General features: G+C 49.3%; 1 protein-coding gene across 3 annotated transcripts in view; it reads right to left on the reverse strand.

The window, feature by feature from the left end:
* Positions 1–23,819, reverse strand: part of JCAD (junctional cadherin 5 associated) — a 45,467-nt gene that overhangs the window by 17,002 nt on the left and 4,646 nt on the right. For 2 of the 3 annotated variants that reach the window (XM_055544004.1, XM_055544006.1), the window contains exons 1-2: positions 20,653–20,783; positions 5,975–6,316 (exon numbers count right to left, since the gene is read on the reverse strand). In XM_055544004.1, the coding sequence (XP_055399979.1) occupies positions 5,975–6,258 (284 nt within the window). In that variant the 5' untranslated portion in view covers positions 6,259–6,316; positions 20,653–20,783. Of the gene's footprint in view, positions 1–5,974; positions 6,317–20,652; positions 20,784–23,819 lie in introns of those variants that run through there. The other variant, XM_055544005.1, reaches the window with a different exon arrangement.

Genomic DNA, 23,819 nt, shown 5'->3' on the forward strand with positions numbered 1-23,819 from the left:
GCCGCTATGTCATGCTAAGTAAGTGCAAATGATTCCAGCTGAGATTAAGGAGCAGGGAGACTATTTCAGGAGGTTACTGTTTGATTATCTTTTTTTAAATACACACACTGAACAATGGGAATAGGAAGCATAATGAATGACTGGACTGATGAATGATGCTAACTTTAGCATATGGGGGGTGGGGGTAGGGTAGCAAGACAGTCTAGAGCACTCACTGCACACAGGTGACCAAGCAGATCCACCTGGGAAACCTGCCTGCTGACACTGGAGATGGAAGGCTCTGAGTCTGGGTCCCCCATGTGGGGGTCTGAATAACTGAGCCTGAGTCCAGTTCTACAGAGATGGGTTCAGAATGGGCAGCCTCCTGAGGAGGTGATGGTGCCAGGGGCCAGCCTGCTCTGCTGCACAACCATGAAATCAGACGTTGCTGGAAGTGGACACAGATTCCTCCTGTGGGGGCCGGCAGCTTTCCACATCATCGCTGGGGTAGGACTTCAAGAGCCTTTTGATGCTTTGAGGTCTGGCAACCCACTCCAGTGTTCTTGCCTGGAGAATCCCAAGGACGGGGGAGCCTGGTGGGCTGCCATCCATGGGGTCACACAGAGTCGGACACGACTGAAGCGACTTAGCAGCAGCAGCAGCAGCAGCAGCAGCAAAGACCTAAGTCAGAGGCCATGCCCCAGAAGGGAGGGGTGTTTGGGGTCATTACTTGCTTTTTATAAATCACTGCCCAGAGCTGTAGTTCTGGGATCCATGAGAGCCCCCCTCCCCTCCCAGATGTGGAGCCCACCCCGTCCCCAGTGACTGGGCAGCTGCCCCCACACTTACTCCAGGTGATCTGGCACCTTCTGATGGGTTTCCAGGCTTCAGGGAGAAAGGGCTCAAAACAGAGAAGAGTGGGATGAGAAGATGGTGCCTATGGTCAGGCTACCGGGAAACTTGCAGCCAGTCCCCAGAGAGTGCTGCCCACCGGCAACAGCGCTGTGAACCACAGGGCAGCTGCCCAGGGCCAAGGGGACCACCCACGATGATGCCACCAGACAGCAAGGTGGCCAACCTGCCAGGAGTGTGTATGCATCTTGACGAGGGGGACCTGGCTTTGTCACCAGTATCCTCAGCAACACGCTTCACCCCCACTGGCCTCAGACTCCTCATCACTACCGAGTGGGTGTTCCTAACGTCTTCCTTCTCAAGTGTGTTGGGAGGGATTTATGAGATAATACATGTTACCTGATTGGCAGAGAGTCTAATATACTAATCCCTTGTTTTCAGCTATTAGTACTATCTGAACCCAATTAATATCAATTCTCAGTGGAGTAGGATCCATTTCAAAGCTCTTGCCTCACATCGTCCAAGGAAGAGGGTGAGGGCCACGCAGGAAAAGAGAAAGAGTGAGTGTTTGTCTTTGTGCAGGCTTATTTTAGACTGGGATCGTCCCCTCCTCAGCTGTGATCAATGCGCCTTCACAATACCAGGAAGCCACGATGTCCTGACTGTCATAACAAGACCCTGCCCCTCCAGCCGGTCTCTAAGGGAGGATCCATAACGATGATGTCCAGTCACCCAGTGTTTAGTTTTTTCAAACAAAGCAGGAAGAGCAAGCTGGGACCCAGTAAACCAGTAAGTAAGGCAGATTACTCCAGAGGTTTCCTATTTTCTCTGTAATAAGCATGTATCCTTATGGATATGGGCTTCCCATATCCATATGGGAAAAGAATCTGCCTGCAATGCAGGAGACCTGGTTTTGATTCATGGGTTGGGAAGATCCCCTAGAGAAGGGAATGGCTACCCACTCCAGTATTCCTTATTAGAGAATTCCATGGACAGAGGATCCTGGTGAGCTACAGTCCATGGGGTCGCAAAGAGTTGGACACAGCTGAGCGATTAACACACTTATGGATATATATGGGTGTTTCTTAGCTTGTTAACTAAACTAGTTCTCTAGTTAAAGAAGAAACTCATCACCAACAAGTCTCCTCTTGGTGGTAACATGGCTCTTAGACAAATGGAGCTCCAGGCTGCACTTCTGTTGTCTTCCCACTAATTCTGGAAGCGCTCCACCCTCCCATCACTGTTTTCTCTGAAGTCTTCCTGGTAATTCTGAAACACCCGTTCACACTGTTCTTCCTGAAATCTCATGTTCAAACAGTCCAACCTGCTTCTTCTTGGGAAAACACGGTGACAGAAGGGCAACACGGCAATGTGTGCAGAGAGGACCAGCGTCCAGGCTTCTGGAAGCTTACACTGCCGACGAACAAGAACAAAGTGCCCCAGGAGAAGAGTTTACAACAAGGCGGTGGGGACACAGAAGGTCTGAATCCTCACGTGTGTGGCTGAGACACCAGCTCACACAACTCATACTTTGCTCGGTGAAGAGGTCAAATTAACAAGGCCTAACACTTAGGAAATGAAGCAAGGAGATGGAACAAGACCAGTGATGTTTGTGAAAGTGTTATTCCGTACAGAGAAAGAGATACATGGAACCAGATGTTAAACTCGAGACATCCCTTTTTAGGAAAGCCATTATAAGCAAGATGGGATTTGAGAGAAGCTTAAAAAGCCTCCAAAAAGGAACTGTTTACTGAGTCCAGTAGCACCACCTAGAACGATGTTCGCTGAGCAGATGGAAGCCTCCCCAGACCCCACATCAGAGACCCTCCCAGACTGCGGAGTCTCTAATCAGTCACAACTGTGCTGATGACAGCAGATAATTACAAGCGAGTCTCACGGTTAAACCAGCACAAACTTCAGCCGGGATTTCTGGGGTAAGCAGAGAAGAGCGTATTATGCTACAACGTTCAGATTCAAACCTCTGCTATGTTACGTTATTTTACAGCTTCCTTCAATTATAACATTTGAAAGGGAACACAGTAAGGAAACAGAGAATGCCTGATAACAGTGCTTTACAAGTTTCACAGGAGCAAGCTGCTCTGTGTCCCCGCTTTTATTTTCCTTAAGCATTTTCCTGATACAACCAGCTCATACGTGAGAAACTCTAAGGCGATGGTACTTATCAGTCTTATCATCCTCCTCCCTCAGGAATTCTGAAGTTCCAGCCACATCCCAGACGACAGCGATGGTGCCCCCACCCGCGTGGCCTGGCATCACTGCCCGGCTCTAGTCTGGGAGCACAGATGTGGTCCTTGTGCAGCTCCCTAGACAGGAAGGGGCGCGGCCGTGCTGGGGAGCTGATCCCCCACCTGCGAGCAGCGGGAGAGGATGAGGAAGTGAGGGTGGTCCAGCCCGGGGACGGCCCCACTAGCGAGGGTGCGGCCAGGTCCACTGTCTCTGGAGCCAGAGCCTGGCTTCCCTCCACGGAAGCACTGAGCGAGTGGCCCTTACAGAGTCACTGACATTCCCTGGGCTCCGCGCTCTTGGCTATAATGACATTGCTAATGTGCCTGCCTCTCTGCCAGCCTGCCAGAATAAAATAAAACAGCCCAGTCCCCTTCTGGCCCCTGTGGCCTTCCAAGCCACCCCTGGGAGGTCCACGGGGTGCTGAGGGACACAGTGCAGGACCTCACGAGAAACCGCAGGTGGGGAGTCCTCATGATGCCTTCAGGTCACCCTGATGCCCAGGAGTTGGGTAGCACCTCCTGGGCCCCATCGCCTGACCCCTCCCCGACCAGACCCAGAGGCCAGGCCAGCGGGGTCACTGTGAGGACCAGTGACTGAAGGCTGGGATGTGGCCAAGCACCACTGATCCATCCAGATTCAGAATTCCCAGGAGCCAGAGAATTTGGCTTCACAGGTTGAAGCCTTAACTATTTATTTCCTATTTATTTATTTCCCCTCAGAGCACATTTCTCCTGAAAGGGAAAAATAACTCTCCTCCCACCTACCTTTCCGTTTGCCTCGTTTCCAGCTCTCTAATGGCCACTGAAAAGGAAAATGTCTTTTCATTTCAGCCCAGGAAGCCCAGCAGCAGGTTTCCGAGGTGCTGGGCGCTGGCGTGGGTCTTTGTCAACATGTGTACACTGTCTCTCTCTACCCTACAAGACAACCTTCAACCCCAAAGCTCAACACCTCCCAAGTTAACCAGCCGACCTCAGAACTGGAAGCGAATGGCCAGATCTGTCAGAACTCTGTGGACAGACAAAGCCGTGCCAGCGATGCTCTCAAACCAGCTGAGCCCCTCATTCGAGACAGGAGGAAAGGCACCCGAGGGTTGGACAGAGGCTGGGCTGCAGGGCCTTGCAGTGCTCAGGCCCCATGATTACAGGGGCCTGGGGAGTCCTGGGCAGGCTGTGGACAGGGCGGGGGCCTCACTGCCCTCAGAGAATCATAAAGGGGATTCTGTTTCCCCCACCACCCAGGACCCAACCCTGATCTCTGATTCAGCCCTTCCGGACTGAGAGGACCCCACATATGGCACATTCATGGGGATTCCATGGCCACCATCTTTTCACCTCATTAGAAACTGAGCCTTCGGCTCCTCGATGGCTGTCATGAGGCCAGAAGGGTGAACTGAATCTCGGGGCTTATCCTGAGCACCCTGTGTGTGCAGCACTGGAGTGAGCTCTGTGGGACACATGGGGCAGGGGGGTAGGGTGCAACCTCGGTGCCCCGAAATCCAGGGTGGGAGGTACAGGTACACTCTGCAGAGAACCGGAAGCCTAGGAGGCAGAGTAACACCCAGCGTTTGTGCGGTAGAAGCGAAGGCTGTCCTGACCCTCGGCCCATGCACCCACAAGCCCCCTCTTCCAAAGTCCATGGTGGGCAGGCTTTTCAGGGACTGTGGCTGCCAAGACCAGGGCCCAAGGCAGCAGTAGACACAACTGCAAGTTCTGAAGGACACGGTTAAACGGAGCAGCTTCAAGTCCTTCTCCATCCCTCCTGAACCTGCCCCATCGCTGACAACACTAGCCCTCCCTGAAGAGGTGGGTCTGGGTAGTAATGCAACCTGTGTCTGCTCCATGGGGCATGAAGAGGCGCCCTCCCCTTGGGGAGTACTCCATGACCAAGGGGTTGACTGCTCTGACCTGGAAAAGCAGGACCCCTCCCCTTTTTGCCTGAAGGCTGTCAACCAACAAGAAAGATTCTCCCTGTGGGCAGACAGGTGACTTGAAACCATAGGAGGCCATTCATCCCCTTTGGACTTGACTCACTGTCCTGTTTGCGTATTGGTTTGTTGCCTTAAACACAGGCCTCTGCTTCCACTTGTAGACCGAGGCTGCCCTCCTGCCTAAGCCTAGTGTCCACGTAGCATTAAAGACAAACACAGCTTTAGGAAGCGATGACAAACGTTCCTCCAGGTTAAAACTGCTGGCTGCAGGCTGCAGGGTTTGTAGTGAGCTGCCCAAATTCCCTCCTATTTACCTCCCTCCCCATCCCCTGGCCAGTCCACCCTCTTTTTCAGTTGTAAAAAAACACCCACAGATGCAGCTGTATTGAGACGAGATGCTCACCTCAGGGCCCATGAGTGTTGGGAAAAGACGGGTTAGAGGCCAGTGGAATGACATGAATATGAGAGAAGAGAGGATTTGCTTTTGCCCAAGTGGAGGGGAGCACAAGCATCTCGCAATGCTGTAATGTACAAGATATTGGAACGCATCTGTATTTCAGGTACGTACAGGTGTTTCAACTCTGTAAGGTATTGGAACGTGTCAACAAGGAGCTTGGATGTGCATGGAGTGTGTGCCTGACACGAACTGGCCTTTCTAGAGTTTTTAAATGATTCCTGGCTGAGGAGACAGGATGAGACTATGAGGGAACAAGGAGGCTGAGGATTAAAATGCTGCGTTGGCAGGAGAGAATCCACTCACTCGTCACTGTGTGCTGAAGGCTTCACACACCCGACCCTGCACTGGGTGCCACCGAGCATCCCGGATGCTCCAGGGAAGATGCAGCCTTGCCACTCAGTTCCCCTCCCTCCCAGGCCCTGTCCACACAGAGGTGGTGGCCAGGATGCACGCGTACACCTGCTACCAGACCCCCGGGGCCAAGGAAGCTGGCGGGTCCTGGTGGAGCTTACCCGGCCTCAGAGATCCTGGCAGCTGCGGCAGTGCTGGGGCGCTCCCCGTGGCCCCTTGGCCCGAGGCGGCGGCTCTCAGGGTCGCTCAGGAGGCCCGTCCCCGGAGAGGCCTTGCCCCGGGGGAGGGCGGCGGGGCCATCGTGGCAACCGTTCAGCAGGCCGGGGCCCGCGGGCGCCGTGGTCCTCGCAGGCTGGCGCCGCTCGCCATCATCCTCGTGCGGGGCTGGCAGCTTCCTCGACAGCTTGTAGCCGTGGGAGATCAGCAGGTCTTCGACACTGTACATAGTGCTCTGGTCGCATCAAAGCACCACCGCGGGGACCGTCGTGGTGGCAGGGCCCACGCTGTGGGGATAAGGAGAGTGTCTTGTGAGCTGTGGACGATGCCCCCAGGGCTCCTGTACCTCCTTCCTCCCAGACCCTGACCATACGGCACCCTGGTCACGGTGCCTGCAGAGAAAGAGAAGAGGAGGGGGCTTCTTCATCTCACTCAGACACAGGGTGGAGGCAGGAGGGCTGCCTTCCCGGGGTTGGGTGAGATGGTCCCTTCTGGACCAGAGAGGGAGCATTTGATCTTGGATTCCACAGAGCCAGGATGGGGCACTGACTCTGGGGACCCCTCCCCAGATGGCCACCACTTGCAGGAGAGTCCAGAACAGCATTTAAGCTACGGAATGATGACCAGTGTCCCCTGCCCCAGACCTCTAAAGACAACACACACAGGAGAAAGGTAAAAATAAAGAGACTCGGAAGCCGCAATTACTATTCCACGCTGCTAAAAAGAGAAACCCCCAGCGGCCAGCTCCATCTTATTATCTTCCCTGCTTTCATCTCGCAGACACACCTTTTGGTCCAAAAGGGCAAGGCAAGATCTTTAATCAACCCAGGGTTATGATGCACTTCGGCGGAAGCAATCTGGGTGGGTAATGAGCCACCGAAAATAGATCTTAAGACTTTCAGCTCATAATGAGAAACGCTAACCAAGCCTACACAGCCCGTGCACTACACAATTCCAAACTTCTTCCCACACCGAACTCTGAAGAATCAGATTTCTCTCCAGTTTATCTTGGGGAGACAGTCTGCATCTCTGAGCCCAGGGTGTCCACATCCGAGTCCTGCCAGGGTGCATGAATTCAACAGCAGCAACGATTCAAAAACACTCGGTCCTAAGACAATGGCGCCAGCCAAGAATGAAAGTGAACAGGGAACCTACATGAAAGCGCCTGTGTGCGCAGAGGTGGGGCTGCTGCATTTATTTTCACAAGGGAGCATCTCCTCTCCCAAGACCTCCTGTTGCTAACGGGGTGGTAGGCAGTTTGGTCAGTCCTGCCGCTGCCTCCCCAGAGGCCGCGAGGCGGGCCTGGGTGAGCAGCACAGGAGAGGCGGGCCTGGAAGAACACAGCTGCTCCAGCCCCTCTTGGCTGCTGGACGGAAATAGCAACTATCAGCAGCGGCAGCCCCTGCAAACAATAGCCAGGAAATGCCTGCCCCCGCGTGCAGGTGAAAGGGGGGCCCCTGTGCTTCCTTCCAGTGGGGCCTCTCCCCAGGGCTCATCACAGGATCCTGCTGACTGTGCCGGTCCTCGGCACACACTGGGCTCCAGCAGCAGCCAAGTTGCTGCCGGCATGGAGAGGGCAGGAAGGATCAGGCTCTGGAAGCCTATGGTTCTCCATCAGGTCCCCACGTTATGGAAAATCCACATGCTCCTGCAGGAACTGTAGTAGGAGAAGCATCTCCGCAGCACCTCGGCTAGTCGCGATGCTGTGCTCCAGCTCCACGTCTTCTAGGGGCTGGCACAAGACAGACAGAGAAATGGCAGGACCAGAGGGGCGAGCATTTGTTCTGAGTCCACTGTTCTGATCCCCAGGCTGGGCCTGCAGAGGACAGGGACCCCATCACAAACCCAGGATGTGTTTGTGGAAACATCGAGACATCTGCGGGAACATCGAGGCAAGGTCTGCTTCGTTCAATGCTACGCCCCCAGCATCCGGCACATAGTACGTGCTCAATAAATCACTGTCGAATGAAGGCACAGTGGGAGAAAGTGATGTTTGAGCTAGGTTTTGAAGAATGATTAGGAGCTCACTGAATAAACTGCATGTGCACATGTGTATGAGATGGGGAATTAACATTTAAAATAGATTCAGGGTACAATCATCCCGGGGGAAAGAAATGACACGGCAACAGAATCCTGCAGGTGAGACTGTGGTTTCCCAGACTCAGTGTCACACATACAGTTGGCACCATGGTCAGAGTTCAGGTCTGAGGACACTCAGCCCCTTTCTGTTACTACAGCAGGCTCTTTAAAAGCAAAGCTAAGTTCACAGCACCCTAGCTGGCCACCCATTACACAGAGGAGCAGGCCAGCATCAATGACAGAATCCACTATGAGGGTGGTAAGAAGCAATGACGTTCCAGAAAAACGCCAGAGGGTCACTGTCCTCCTGGGGATAGGCGAGCTGGTCCATGCTGCCTCTGTCTGCAAGGTAAGTACACTTTGCAAATCCTTAAACGGTACAACAGATCAGGCCCAGCCATGAATATCTTTTGTACAAACTCGTAAGAACTGTTCTTGACCCTACAGGTCTGAGGTCAAACGTATATTGATGTAGGGGGACTCTTAACTTGGTCTCACAGAGGCCAGCAGCCTGTGGGGGGCAGGAGGATGAAGCACACCAGCTCCAGCACTTGGGGTGCAGCCCCCACAAGAGGCGATGCCCCACAGCACAGGCCCCATGACCCAGATGAGGGGTGCCCCCAATCCCCAGAGGACTCCTTCCTTTGGCTGACACCCACCACCTCGTGGACCCAAGCTCAGAGCCTGGCTTCTACCTCATTTCCAGCCCCATGTCAAACATCGTCGCTCCCAGCAGACAGACTTCTCAACAGCCTCGTGGCCCATCCAGTCCTTTTTGTATTCAGCATCCTTCCTGTAATATCCTTCCCTACCATGGATGGACGAGTGCATCTCTAACACATCAGTCCCACGGGCACCAGGAGGTCATGCCAAGGAGCTGAGGAGGAGGGGAGTCCTTTCAAAGTCCCCGCCCAGCCCTGAGGCAGCAGCCTTCCAAATCAAAGGTATTGGAGGCCACCCCCCCTCCACCACCCAAAGGGCTGCTGTTCAGAGAAGCACACAACAAAATTGGACCTAAGTGTAAATTATTAGAACATGGTATTTCACAACTTGGAAAGGTGTGTGTGTATGATGGGCCCTCGTGGCACTGACACCCGGGTCATCATAAATCTGAGGGTAAACTTTTCAGTCAGGCCTCTGTATACGGGGTCCCTCCGAATGCATATCTGAGGTTCCTCGGCCACAGGTTCAACCAAGCCTCGGCCAGGCTGGCTCATACCCTGTAAGCAGGTGCTTACTGAAAAGAATCTGGCCCCGTGCAAATCAAACCCGAGTTGTTCAAGGGCCACTCGAGTTAAAACAGCACGGGCTTGGCGTGAGCCCTTTCATCCCCAGGTGGTGCTGACACCAGCCCCGGCTGTGGTCCTGGGAGCAAGTCATTGGCTGCACCAAACCTCAGTTTTCCAATCTGCAAAACGGCAGGGGCACTCACATCTGTCTTCCCAGACTGTTCCAAGGGCCACACGGTGTTGTTCAGTTGCCAAGTGGTGTCCGACTCTTTGCAACCCCAGGGACTGAAGCATGCCAGGCTTCCCAAGGGCTATGTAAGTACATGTAAAAGCATAAATCACACACAATCTGAGATAGCATTTATCACGCAGCAATGGCGGGTCCATCTCTGAAGGGCTGCCTGTCCTCATGGAAAGCTTTCACCGTAGTTACTCGCTGTGACCACTGGACCGTTCCCTGATTCCTCGTGGATCACTTGGCCTGTGACTTGATTCCCAAAATCAAGCCCACTTTCTATCTCCCAGATACCTGTCTTCCAGGAAGGGGTACTTCTGTCACCATCTGAGTCACCGAGGACAGCAAATGTTATTTCACAGAGTCCAGAACGTACACACGCACGTTCCGAGGGCTTGGGACACACGGGGCACTTACACTGTGATGATGAACGAGACCTATTCTTTGCTCTTGAGAAGTTTACTGCAGCGACAGCAGGAGAGCAGGCCAAGGAAACACGGCACAGGCGTGTGTGAGTGACGGGAGCGTGCCTGCTCCCCACAGTGTCAGCACTGCGATGGGGACAAGGACAGGAGGAGAACACGGGGCCCTCACCCAGTCTCAGGGAGTCAGGACGGCCTCTGGAAGAGCGTGTCAGAGCCAAACAAACCCTTCAGGGTGAAGCTGTGCTGTGAGGTCACCCTGTAAGGATGCTTCTCCAGCCAGTTCACATAAGAAATGTCTTCCTTTGCTACTTTGTCACCTTACATCAAATACTCAGAGTGGAACATCTAAGAAGAGTGGTCCAGGCAGTGCTCGTGCCCAGATATGTTCTCAGAGACAGAATCCTGAGAACACAAGGACCAGAGACTAAGGAGCCCACTTACAGTAACTCATTCATTCTATGACTAAATGCAGGGCAGACAATTAAGATAAGGATACACATGTTGGGCTGTCCTAGTGGCTCGGCAGTAAAGAATCTGTCTGCCAACGCAGGAGACACGCGATCGATCCCTGGTCTAGGAAGATCCCACGTGCCTTGGAACAATTAAGCCTGTGCGCCACATCTATTGAGCCTGTGGTTAGAGGCTGGGAGCCGCGACTACTGAAGCCCACACACCCTGGAGCCTGTGCTCTGCAACAAGAGAAGCCACCGCAATGAAAAGCCTGCACACCACAATGGAGAGTAGCCCCCACTCGCTATAATTAGAGAAAAGCCCTCACGGCAGTGAAGACCAGCAGAGCCAAAAATAAATAAAATTATTAAAAAAAAAAAATACTCATGTTAACAGAACAGTCCATCAAGGCCTGTAGTGAGGAATTCCTGGATGGGAGAGTCTTAAGTGGAGGTCAAGGCAATGCATTTGCAAATTCTTTTGTTTTTACAGCAACCCACTGAAGGTGTGCACACATATTTACCCTCACATCCTGAGGGGCACTGTAATATTTTCTATTCTATTTCACTTTTGAAAAATGCTGGTTACTACACACTAAATTTGATGTCACAGTAATTGATCAGAACCCAGCATTTGGAAAGCATTAATGGAGAAATCAATCCTGTGCTGGTCAGGACGCTGGACTAGATGACCCCTGAAATTCTGTCCAGTTCAACGATCTCATCAATCGATGAGAAATTCCTTAACAAGTTCCTTGCTTTGTTCTCAACAGCAAAATACAGCTGTTCTATCTGATCAAAAATTTCCTTTCCAAGAAAAGTCACAGCAACTAAGTGAAGCTGCTTTCCTATTCTTAAGAGCATAAGATGAAAAGAAAGAACTCTCCGGAAGGGAAAGTCCTGGCTCCTTCTTCCTTCCTCTACCTGTGATCCACCTGGGGCTTGAGACCCGAGGCCTCAGAACACAGCACCACTGGTTGACAGATAAAGCCAGCATCGTGGAAGGTGCCAAGGAACCCTGAGGATGAACAGTACCTATAGTACTGCCGCCTTTATTCTCTTTTTGGTTTGAAAGAGCCAGGAAGCAGACTTTTGTCTCTTTTGAGTCCACTACGGCTCTTTTCATCTTTTCCTAGACTGTTCTCTGCCCCATATATTCCTGGAGTAAGCCCATCATTTCAAAGACAAAACAGAGAAAGCAGTTTAAAAACCCTACCACCCTAATAAAAAGCCTGACCGTCTGGCAGAAGGGACATGTGTCCTGGTGGGTCTCCTTCCCTGGGTGGCGTGTGTTCAGCTATTTCTTCTCATCTCAGGTGGAACCTGCCTGCAGACTTTCTCCCACCTGATCTGAGTGAAAACGGAGCAGATCAGTGTGCTTTCTTGATAGAAAGGCTTCCTTCTATCAAGCTTCTGCTTGGAAGATGGCTGTTACCAAGGGGCTTAACTTCGAAGCCTCAGTTTTCTAAATGGATCGGTCACTTATTCCAAAGACAAGTATGTGGTATCTAGTAGCTATTAGGATCTCAGGCTGGTAATTCCTACTGGACTTGGTGGCATTGCTCGATGATACCAAAGAGAAACCCAGGCCCGACCTGGGCTTCCCAAGTGGCTCAGTGATAAAGAACCTGCCTGCTAATTAATGCAGGAGACACAAGAGACGTGGGTTCAATCTCTGGGTTGGGAAGATCCCCCAGAGAAGGAAATGGCAACCCACTCCAATATTCTTGTCTGGGAAATCCTCTGGACAGAGGAGCCTGGTGGGACACAGTCCATGGGGTCGCAAAGAGTTGGATACAACTTAGCGACTAAACAACAACAGATCAGGACCCCCGGCTCAGAGAATGTCTCACCTGGTTATACAACTTGAGTTGAGCGACTCAGTCATTCGATGAAAGCAAATTCTGTAGACAGCGTACAGAAAGAAGGCAAACTGGATTTACAACAAGTCTCTTTTTATAGGAGAAAACTTTTGTGCTCAGTGTATAACAACACTCCAAAAGACAGTTAAGCGAAATGCAAACTTTAGCTTTTTCCCCTCTGTTCTGTTATGAAAATGCATGCTTACAAGTGTCAAAACTAACATAACAGAAGAAACAGTCACGGAAACAAACACGAGGAACACGGAGCTGGGTGAGAAGTCTGCGTTCAGCCTACAGTTCTCTTGTTCACCTCGACAGGACTGGTTTAAATTAGATTAAAGTCACGAGAGGAGACCCAAAGAGAAATGCTTATGGCATGCAGGCTCTAAGTTAGGTGGTTTAAAGGGGAACCCAGGGAGAGGAATCACGAATGCTGAACAGCCGTGCTTCCTAGGCTGGGTTTTTTTCTATTGATTCATTACATCACTAGATTTATAGTCAATCACTTTTTTCCCCCTTGAGGATGCTTGGGATAAGTGGTAAGATGCTCAAATGCCCTCCAGGAGATGCGTAATGAATTCACCAAGAACATCTTCCAAATCGTGGTTAATTTATACCCCCCACCCAGCCACTACCCTCATTAACTCTCCCTATACACAGAGAAGGAAGAGCCTGTTCTCTAAGCTCAGAATAGCAGCACACGAGAGATAACAACATCATCCATTCCCCGAGCATCTGTGATGTGCCAGCCACTCTGCTGGCTGCCTGGCACTCTTTAGTTTCCACTCCCAGGAACCGTCCTGCTGTAGATATGAACGTCTCCATTTTACAGACAAGAAAACTGAGGCTGAGAGTCCAAGGTTACAGTGTGTAGGCGCAGATTCAAGGGTCAAACCAAGGTCTGTCTAGTTTCAAAGCTCATGCTACTATTTTAGGCTCTAAATTTCCTTCCTTAATAGCAACAAAAGTTTCCCAGTTTACCAAATAATGCATAAAATATAAATAAGAAAGGATAGAAGGCGTGGTGGCATGAAGATGAAATACAATAATAAAAATGAGAGAACTCCTTTATTCTCTTGGGCTAGGATGGCTCTATGAGGTGACCCTTGCCTTGTACACACTAAGCACACACACAGCATGTGCACACACACACGTACACGTACACGCACAAGGTTGATGCTTCACTTCACTGCAATGTCTTGATGGCGATACTAACACTGACTTCTAAACATGCAAATAACATGATTCATTCACAAATACACCACGTGATGCTCTGTGACCTTCAGCAGACCTCTTCAATTATCTGGAGTTCCAGGCTCTCCATCAGGGACCTGGAGTTCTCATGAAACCTGCTGTGTGAAGCTGAAAAGCAGACAAACTACACTATGAGAAATGGGAGGGGAGCTTGTAACTTTTGTAAAAAACTAAGTTCTCAGAGAAAAAAATTATCTACATAGTAATAGCCACTGTTCTCTGCAGTGTTAATACGATCTGGACTTGAATGAGTAGACTGTGGGAAACCACCGGGGGGTCTGGGCAGGTAAAGGAAAGGCGTTTTACAGTGACTCTGGCAGGAGAGCGAAGGAGTAACGCGGGCAGAACAGGACAGATGTGTGGACAAATAGTCACAAGTCCCTTCTGTTGTAATGTGCATGGGTGGATGGGAGGGCGGGAGATAAGAAAAAAGAAAACTAATGAGTGTAACTTCCCAGAGAAGAAGTACAGTGAAGTTTGGTCTTGGTGACTAAAGTAATCGTCCTCTTGTTATGAGAAACACAGAAATCGGAAACAACACTCAGTTGGAGATGATGACGGGTCATTTGATTTTGATTTCGCCAACTTATTCCTGCAAATTTTTCTTGTACCCAGATCATTCTCCAATGGCTTTTCATCAGAATTCTTGTCCTTTCCAGAGAACCCAAATGAGACCACAGTAAGCCATCTTCCTGTGTGGTGGGCTTCTAAGTTCTGTCCTTATCAGCTGTATCCTTTCTATTCAAGTTGAAAGGATGCTGATAACAGCTCATAGCATTTGGGCATGGACTGGAATTGTCCACCCCCTCGCGGTAGGGATGAATTTCCATCCCGCCACAGTGGCTTAATACACAACTGCTGTAGGAACTGAGCCTAAGACGATGCCTAGGAGAACCTATGGGGTTCGGTCTTCTTCCCAAAAAGTGCATTAAAAAGGCTGAACTAGAGGATCTTCTGGGTCCTTCCAGCTCTAGAGATGGCCCCCCTCTCTGGCCTCTTCTCCCCTGTGATGAGCAGCATGCATTTCTCAGTCAGTTAGCCGGTGGAGAGAATACAGCTTGTGGCTGTGACACAGAACAAAGCTAACTGGGTCACAGGAAGATAGACCCTCTGACCTTGGCCTGGTTAGCAGCACCCATACAGAGGCCAGCCCAGAAAGCAGAGCTAAGAGGCCACACAGTGAGAGGAGGGGGAGGTGGCGAGGGCCAGGGGAGTCCAACACCCAGCATCGCCCACCCCAGGAGACCCGGAGCGCAGCCACACCCACTGACTGCAACTTGCTTTGCACCAGGTTTGCAGGCCCTGGGCTCTGAAGACATGGAGATACAGAAGAGGCCTCCATCAACACCCTCCCCTGTGAGCCTTCTAAGCTGGGAGGCGTTACTGAAGTCACAGGCGCCCTCATCACTAGAGGTCGAGCCTCGCAAATGAACGTTATCTACACGGGCTCCACTGCCCGCTCCCTTCCCATCTGTAAAAATATGTTTTCTTTTCATATTGGCGCTTCTCAGGCTCCTCAAGACAGGGAAATGAAACAAAATATTAATAAACTCACGAAATCAACCAGCACTTTTCTTCCTTTTAAACATCTGCCTAGAACTACAAACTAAGAAAGAGACAAATACTCAATTAAAAATATCAAACAAATGTTCACCCTCACCTGAGATAAAAGATATGCAAATTAAACCCAAAAGCCACTATTCACTTCTCACATTACTGAAGTTTCTAGAAAGCAATAGCTTTTGTTGAGGGCATGGTGAATGAGCTGTCAGGGTTCTCCCATTCGTGAGTGTATGAGTGGGGTTGGTGGGGGGAATAGGTCTGTATGTAAACGGCTATTTCCTTTCTTAAAAATGATTAATGCTATAAAATCTTTAAAAATCTGAAACCCTATAGACTAATAATCTCACTTCTTGGGATCCATCCTAATGAAATAATCAGAGATACATACTAAGCTTTATATAAGGATACTTACCCAAGTTTTAATTATGATAATAATTTTTTAAAAAGCTAGATTAAACAGTCATTTAAGGGATGGCTAAAAAATTCTGGTACCTCCATGTGGAAGATTATAATGTGCACACATGTGTATAAAATGATGTTTTTAGATATTGAATGGTACAGGGAGAAAATGCTCATGGCACCATGTTAAATAATAAAGACAGGATACAAAAGCCTAGATTCAGTGTATATAATACCAATTCCATGTAAATACATACAAATACAGTACGGGGAGAAACACCAAGAGGAAACATACCAAAATAGCAACAGTGATACTGGATTCTAAGCTTTTTTTTTTTAATGCCCTTATTTATACTTTCCTGTATTTATAATATTCAGTCATGAAATACATTAGATCGAACCATATGAAGCTGCCATTTTACAGGTAAAAAATGGTCAAGTAGTGGCATTTTCTTATACTTACTATTTCATCAGGGGGAAAAAGAACTTAACAAAAAGCTACATATAGGAAAGATTAAGAGAAAATATCTTCAAAAACATATTGCATATTTCAAGACTCAATGAGAATAAGAGAGACACAGGAGAGAAGAATAAATGAAAAGTAAATTACATAAGGTTTGAAGAGTTTAGGATATGGTATTTATGTCTTATCTGCTACCAAGAGATACTTAACTTGAATCTAGCAGGCTTAAAATCCCAACCTGCTGATAAAATTGAATACAAGATCCCAAGTAGCATTCTAAAGGTCCTGATGAGACGTTGGTACTAGAAAACCTAAGGCTTCTCTCTTGTATTCATTGACATTCCACCCTTAAGATGTAATTAGTCCTTCAAATTGTTGGCAGTTGACTATAAATATTTCTCCAACTGACAATTTTTCGGTCTAAAGTTGTGATTAACATACAACAAAGTACTTTCTTTAAACAAGAGGTAAATAGCCAAGATACAAAACAAACCAGACTGAGGCAGGCTGCTAATTGATGCACAGATTTTTAATACTCTCTACAGCTTTTTTTGTTTTCTTGGATGGCAGAGTCATGGATTTTATTATGAGCAATAGGATTGCCATTTCCCTTTCCAGTCTTAATAATTAAATAAAGACAGTGTCGTCACCACACCACAGAGGGATGACCACTTCTGCCAGGGCCCTCAAGTGGTCACAATCTCCTAAGACATAAAAAGCATATTGAATCTGTGAAGTTGTGGTTTTAGTGGGGCAGCCATCTTGGAGTTAAGTTTCTTTACGGTGGCAAAAACAAAACAAACAAACAAACGAAACAAAAAAAGAGAAGGAAATCTTGGGTCTAAGATCAAGAGTTTCCTGGAAAGCTAACCTTGCTGGGTTGGGTTGGTATTAAGGCACTGATTCAAAAAGAGAAGAAAGTACAGAGCCAAACACCATGGACCTCATTTTTTTTTTTTTTGGTAAATATTACCTTTTTAAACTTCTTTATCTCTTCCCCTACCACCTGTATGAACACACACACACATTTCACATATATACACTCAAACACACTCACGCTCTCCTGCCTTCTTTCACCTCTATCACACAATTCTATCACACAATTACTGTTTTGGAGACCTCAACCATTTTTAAGAGACTCTAAGTATCTCATTAACGTTTCTGAAAGATTAGCAGTCATTAAGAAAAGAGGACTGAAATTGGGTAACATTTTCTAAATCTTCTGGAATTGTTGACTATCTGCAAAAACAACTGTAAAACTTATAATAGGTTAGAATTAAATTCCACTATCATCACAGATGTCAAATTCCACACATAAAGATTCCTAAAATAATCTCTTACACTTACAACACACTAGTTTTGCTTTTAAATATCTTTAGAATAGAACACCCAAGGTTTTATAAAAATGTCAAAGTTTAAGCAAACCTGTATAATTCTTACATTATTCATTTTCTAATTATGAAAGTCATATAATATTATTCCAGAAGTAAACACTGAAAAATTCAGTGTTTAACTAGAAAGTAAAAGTTGCCTCAAACTCCACTGTGTCAAGAAATAACCATCTGGTTTCTATTTCTCCAACTAGTCTTACGATGTATAGTTGCTTTCTCTCACTCCCTTTTTCCCCCTCTCCTCTTTGAAATATTTATCTTGGTGTCTTCATAATAGTATCTAAATTCTTATATTTCTATACAGAAAAAACGCAAGCTGAATAGGCAACTCCAGAGAGATAACCAGAAAGCAACAAACCACAAGGCTATTTAGTGGTCTGATAATAAGGTTTTGTCATTTCGGCCAGGCTGTTCTCAACTATATTATCTATAGACAGTTTCTGGGAAATATATTTGGTCAAAGAAAGTTAAGGTAAAAAGTCAAATTTTAAACAACATACTGCAAACTTCAATCAAGGTAATTGAGGTTTTAGCATCTGGGCGGTTCCTGTATTCAATGACATGAAAGGTTTAAAGGCTGTATCAAAGCATTGGAGACTGTTTTCAGCCTCCTGGCTTTAACAACTGAGTGTCCCTCAGCATTCCTGAAGTCGGCCAGCCCTCATAACAAAGACCAATAGCAAAGTTTCAGTGAATGAGATAACCCTTGCCATCCAAAAGGTGAAAAACATCTGCTGAAAAACCAAATGAACTTCAGTGATGGGTTCAGCGATTGGCCTGGAGGATTTCAGAGACATGGTCTTTGCCTCTGGAAAGAAAAACCACAACAGAACAACTGTCTCAATCCCACGCTCTGTGTTCTAAACTCTCTTTAGATCAATTAGCATGAAGTCCCGCCAAGCTCATTATTAGAGAAACTCTGGGCTCCTACAGCCCCATGGTGTTAACTGTCCTCCAAACTCCAGAGCTCTGCAGCAAGGACAATGAGGACTTGATGGGGGCGCAGACTCCTTGGGTTCTCTTTGCTGATAGCCATTTCTAGAACTTATTTTTAAACTGCATTAAAAAAATTAGACTCCAAGCATCTTTTCAAAGTTTTTTTTTTTTTTTAATTGAAAAACTGGTCCTTATTTATTCTCCTGTGTACCTCCAATCTCCAGTTACCTTTTATAGCTAAAATTTTACAGCCAAATGTTTCTGGAATCTGTGATTTACTCAGATGCCTTATTAGATAACTGTGATTAGCTGTCAAGACCTCCAGAGCTTGTGGACACCCTGGGATCTTAAGCTATGTTCTAAGGAGGTAGAAAGAATGTTTTTTTCTTTCTGGCACAGGCTTCCTCCACCCACCCAATCCCCCTAAATCTCTTGGGCCTGCCAAGGGCCTGACCTTCGGATCTCTGCAGCAGAGGGTGAAGTTTGGTGGGAGGAAGGCCCAGTAGATGAAGGCCTCTGTTCAACAAATATTTGCTCACCCCTACAGTGGGAGGGGAACCATTTTCTATAAGCTGCCTGCCTTGAGTAACACTTGGAGCCCTTCAGGAGGCTTGTTCAGCTGGTGGCCTAGAATTAGACACCTAATATCAAGGTAAACATAAAGTCCAAACCCACAGAACATTATGGAAAACCAAACGAATTTACCACACTTCCCAGGTCACATCAAAGCCAACACAAGTTCCTGGAAATAGAATCTGCGTGAAACTTCAAAAAAAACTTCTCACTCGCCTCTGCCTTGCTGGACGGTCTTAGTCCAGTTATCCTAAATTCTAAACCTACCTGACCTAGGACGACACTTCCCTGAAGTTTTGCCCACTCAAACTACTGAGTCTGCAATTTTTGTCCACGAATTTCTGGCTGCCTGAATCCCCGTTCCACTCCCCCTCCCATCTTCCAACCCTCCACTCAAACCCCCCTACCCTCCCCACCCCCACCCCGTTTCTACTTGCAAATCTGAAAAGACAAAACAGCCAGGGAAGGCAGAAAACCTCCCAGTTGTGTGGTCCTCACCGCTCCACCCTCTCCCTAAGACAGGCCAGGCGACCAAATCTGGGGAGGGAGATGCTGATGGGGGTGGGACGGGGACGCAGGGGATGGGAGACTGGATGGCAGGGTGTGGGTGTGGGCGGCTGGGGGTGGGGACCTGCCTAAGCTAATTCCCCAAAGTCCTCGCTCCTAGAGAGTGAGGATGAGCAAGAGCTAGGGCGTAACCAGGTGGCGCGGGCATAAAGTTCCCGGTTTTTTTTTTTTTTTTTCTTCAGTAGTGGAATCACAGCTTCTTTTTCAAACCCCTAAAAGAATCCGGGGCGCCAGTGACAGGGGGCCAAAGCGGCTCTCTCAGTTGTAAGTGCTGTGAGGTCATTGCGGTCGGGTCTTCTAGGAAATCCCTGGTTTTCGGGGTGAACTGATGGCGACTGGGGGTGTGGACACGCAGGGTAAGCGCGGAGACCCAGGACCGGCGGGCGGGCTCCGGATCCCAGAAGTGGGCTTATTAACGGATTTACAGCGCTCTCAGGCGGGGCTCTTTCCTTTCTCCCACCCTGTTTTCCTTTTTCTCTCTTTGGCTTCAGCGCCAGCCGCCTGGGGGAGGGCCGGGCCGCCGCGCACAAGGCTAGGAGGCAGCGGCGATTAGCACCCTAATCCCGGCCCTGACCCCAAGGCGGTGGGCGCGCGGGCCGGGCGGAGACGGGGCGGGGCGGGGGCGCGGCCGCCGGCTCCCAACGTCCCGCGGGCAGGTCCCAGCAGCCGCGGGTGGGGGCAGGCAGGAGGGGCGCCAGTGGGAACTGGGGGCGGCGGCTGTCAGTTCCCCGCGGTGGAGATGCCCGCGAAGTCGGAGGGCGCAGGCGAAGAAGCGGGTGGGCTGGACCCAGGGGGTGGCCCGGACTCCGGGAGCTGGGCAGCGACCCCCGCCTCCCGACCCCCCGCCGCCCCGACCCAGCGTGGAAGGGCAAGGCGAGCGCCAACGCCCGCCGCGGCCCTCGGCGCCGACAGGTTAACGCGAGCCCGGGGCCGGGTACCTGAGGGCAGGGACTCATCCCCCCACCCCAGCAGAGGGGCGCCCCCCGCCCGAGGCTGCGGGGCTGGGCGCCACGCCGGGGGCTCCGGACAGGGTGCGGACATCCCCACCAAAGCTGGGGAGGGCGCCGACCCGACCCACGTCCGGGCTGGAGAAGTTGGGGGGCGAACGCGAGAGGCTGGGGCGAGGCCCACGGGGCGCCGAGGGAGCGGACCAGATGGACGACGGGAGTCAGGAGGGGCGACAGACGCCGGGACTTACCGAGCGGCTCCCTCATGCTGCCCTGCGCTGCCGCCGCCGCTCCGGCCGGCCGGGGAACAGCGCGACCCGCCCCGCTCGCAGCCTCTGCGGCCGAGCATGCCCGGAGCCGCCGCCGCCACCGCCCCGCTCTCCGTGGCCCCGCCCATCACCCCGCCCACCGCGACCCAGCATCCCGCCCATAGCCCCGCCCCCGCGGCCTCGCGATCCCCGGCCCCGCCCATCGCTCCACCCCGCGCACTCCGCCCCGCCCCGACCGACGAGCGGCCTCCAGGCTCTGCACTCTGGCCGGAGGGCGGCACCCGGGGAGGGGGCGGACCGGTAGCCAAAGGCACAGGCCTACTCCGGCCCCGCCTACGGCACAGGTGAATTGGTCATCTTTTCCTCTTTCCAGTCACTTGGGTTTGGGCAGCTTCAACGCTGTACGAATGTCCACACACACGTATGCATACGTACACTGCCACACAGAGATGCATACAGCCACACACACACACACACACACACACACTTTCACAAAAACATACACGCAGGGAAGGTGTAAAGAGCAGAAGACAGTGACAACAGCTTAGTGCTTGGAATCTCCTTTAAAAGCAGACGGCTGAGTATCTTAGCTAGAGGGCCTTGTAAAGGCTGCTCAATCCTGTCTCTTGGTAGATGAGGAAACGGGAAGCCAGGAGAAGGCAGAGGTCAGACAGATTGAACACATACTGCTCCCGGCCTCTCCACCTCCCTCACAGCCGCGATCAGACTGCTGCCAGGTCTGCTCAAGGGCAAAAGTCCTTGCACTTTGGAGGGCAGAGAAAAGACAAAATGTTCAACTGCTGATGAGTCATGGAGAGGGCGATGGTATTGGCTAAGTCAGCCCCCGGTCAATGCAGAAGGATAACCTTTCAGTTGGACTTCCCTGACGGCCCAGCGGTTAAAAATCTGCCTTGCAAGGCAGAGGATTTGGGTTTGAGTTCTCCTTGGGGAACTAAGACCCTACATGCCTCGTAACTACTGAGAGAGTGAATTCTTAGGTAGGTTGATAAGAAACCCGGAGTCCCCAAGGAGGAGAAAGGGGTCTGGGGCTCTCGAGGGGGAGAAAGGGACAAACATTTTTTCTACATCACTTTGTCTTAGTGACATAAGACGTTTTTTCTTAAACTCTGAGTTATTGTGGCAACAATTTTTAAGAATAACTTTCTTTAAGCCCAGAGCTAATGATTACACAACAAAACAACTCATCTTGGTCAAGGGTATGTTTTTCCTTAAGCTCTATACTAATGATTATATATCCAGATAAACACGATGGTGTGATCTCTCACCTAGAGCCAGACATCCCAGAATGTGAAGTAAAGTGGGCCTTAGGACCTTGGCCCATCACTATGAACAAAGCTAGTGGAAGTGATGGAATTCCAGTTGAGCTATTTCAAATCCTAAAAGATGATGCTGTTAAAGTGCTGCACTCAATAGACCAGCAAATTTGGAAAACTCAGCAGTGGCCACAGGACTGGAAAAGGTCAGTTTTCATTCCAATCCAAAGAAAGGCAATGCCAAAGAATGTTCAGACTACCACATAATTGCACTCATCTCACGCACTAGCAAAGTAATGCTCAAAATTCTCCAAGCCAGGCTATAACAGTACATGAACCAAGAACTTTCAGATGTTCAAGCTGGATTTAGAAAAGGCCAAGGAACAAGAGATCAAATTGCCAATATCTGTTGGATCATAGAAAAAGCAAAGAGAGTTTCGGAAAAACATCTACTTCTGCTTGATTGACTACACCAAAGCCTTTGTGTGGATCACAACAAACTGTGGAAAATTCAAGAGATGGGAATACCAGACCACTTACCTGCCTCCTGAGAAATCTGTATGCAGGTCAAGAAGCAACAGTTAGAACTGGACATGGGACAATGGACTGGTTCCAAGTTGGGAAAGGAGTGCGTCAAGGCTGTATATTGTCACCCTGCCTATTTAACTTACATGCAGAGTACACCATGCAAAATGCCGGGCTGGATGAACACAAGCTGGAATCAAGATTGCCCGGAGAAATCTCAATAACCTCAGATATGCAGATGACACCACCCTTATGGCAAAAAGCGAAGAAGAACTAAAGAGCCTCTTGATGAAAGTGAAAGAGGAGAGTGAAAAAGTTGGCTTAAAGGTCAACATTCAGAAAATGAAGATCATGGCATCTGGTCCCATCACTTCATGGCAAATAGATGGGGAAACAATGGAAACAGTGACAGACTTTATTTTGGAGGGCTCCAAATCACTGTAGATGGTGACTGCAGCTATGAAATTAAAAAATGCTTGCTCCTTAGAAGAAAAGCTACGACTAACCTAGATAGCAATTAAAAAGCAGAGACATTACTTTGCCAACAAAGGTCCATCTAGTCAAAGCTATTGTTTTCCCAGTAGTCATGTGTGAATGTGAGAGTTGGACTATAAAGAAAGCTGAGTGCCAAAGAATTGATGCTTTTGAACTGTGGTGTTGGAGAAGACTCTTGAGAGTCCCTTGGACTGCAAAGAGATCCAACCAGTCAGTCCTAAAGGAAATCAGCCCTGAATATTCATTGGAAGGATTGATGCTGAAGCTGAAACTCCAATGCTTTGGCTACCTGATGTGAAGAACTGACTCAGGATCAGGAAAAGACCCTGATCCTGGGAAAGATTGAAGGCAGGAGGAGAAGGGGACGACAGAGGATGAGATGGTTGTATGACATCACTGACTCGATTGACATGAGTTTGAGCAAGCTCCAGGAGTTGGTAATGGACAGGGAAGCCTGGCGTGCTGCAGTCCGTGGAGTGGCAAAGAGCGAATGAACTGAACTGAACTGAATGATTATATAACAACAATGTATCTTGCTTGAGGACATGTTTCTCCTTCTTAACAAGAACCTTCTGACTAATCTTGTTATATCAAGTTTTGGGAGTGGGTCTGGTAAGACCTTTCTATTGCTAGTTCTAATCTTGTTAATTTAAGATGTATGTTCTGGCAGTGGATCTGGTAAAGTATATAAGGCCTTGATAAGACTAGTGACTGAGGCAGTCTCTGTCCCCCTTCTCATGTCTATGTCAGAAGCTTTCTCTGTCCTTTTTCGCTGTAATAGAACTTCTGCCGCATGAAGTTCTGAGTATCTGAAGCCTGGTCCCTGGTCCTGAAGCAAAATCTTCTTTGGAGATC

The sequence above is a fragment of the Bubalus kerabau genome, chromosome 13 (assembly GCF_029407905.1).
Source record: "Bubalus kerabau isolate K-KA32 ecotype Philippines breed swamp buffalo chromosome 13, PCC_UOA_SB_1v2, whole genome shotgun sequence".
Lineage (NCBI taxonomy): Eukaryota > Metazoa > Chordata > Mammalia > Artiodactyla > Bovidae > Bubalus > Bubalus kerabau.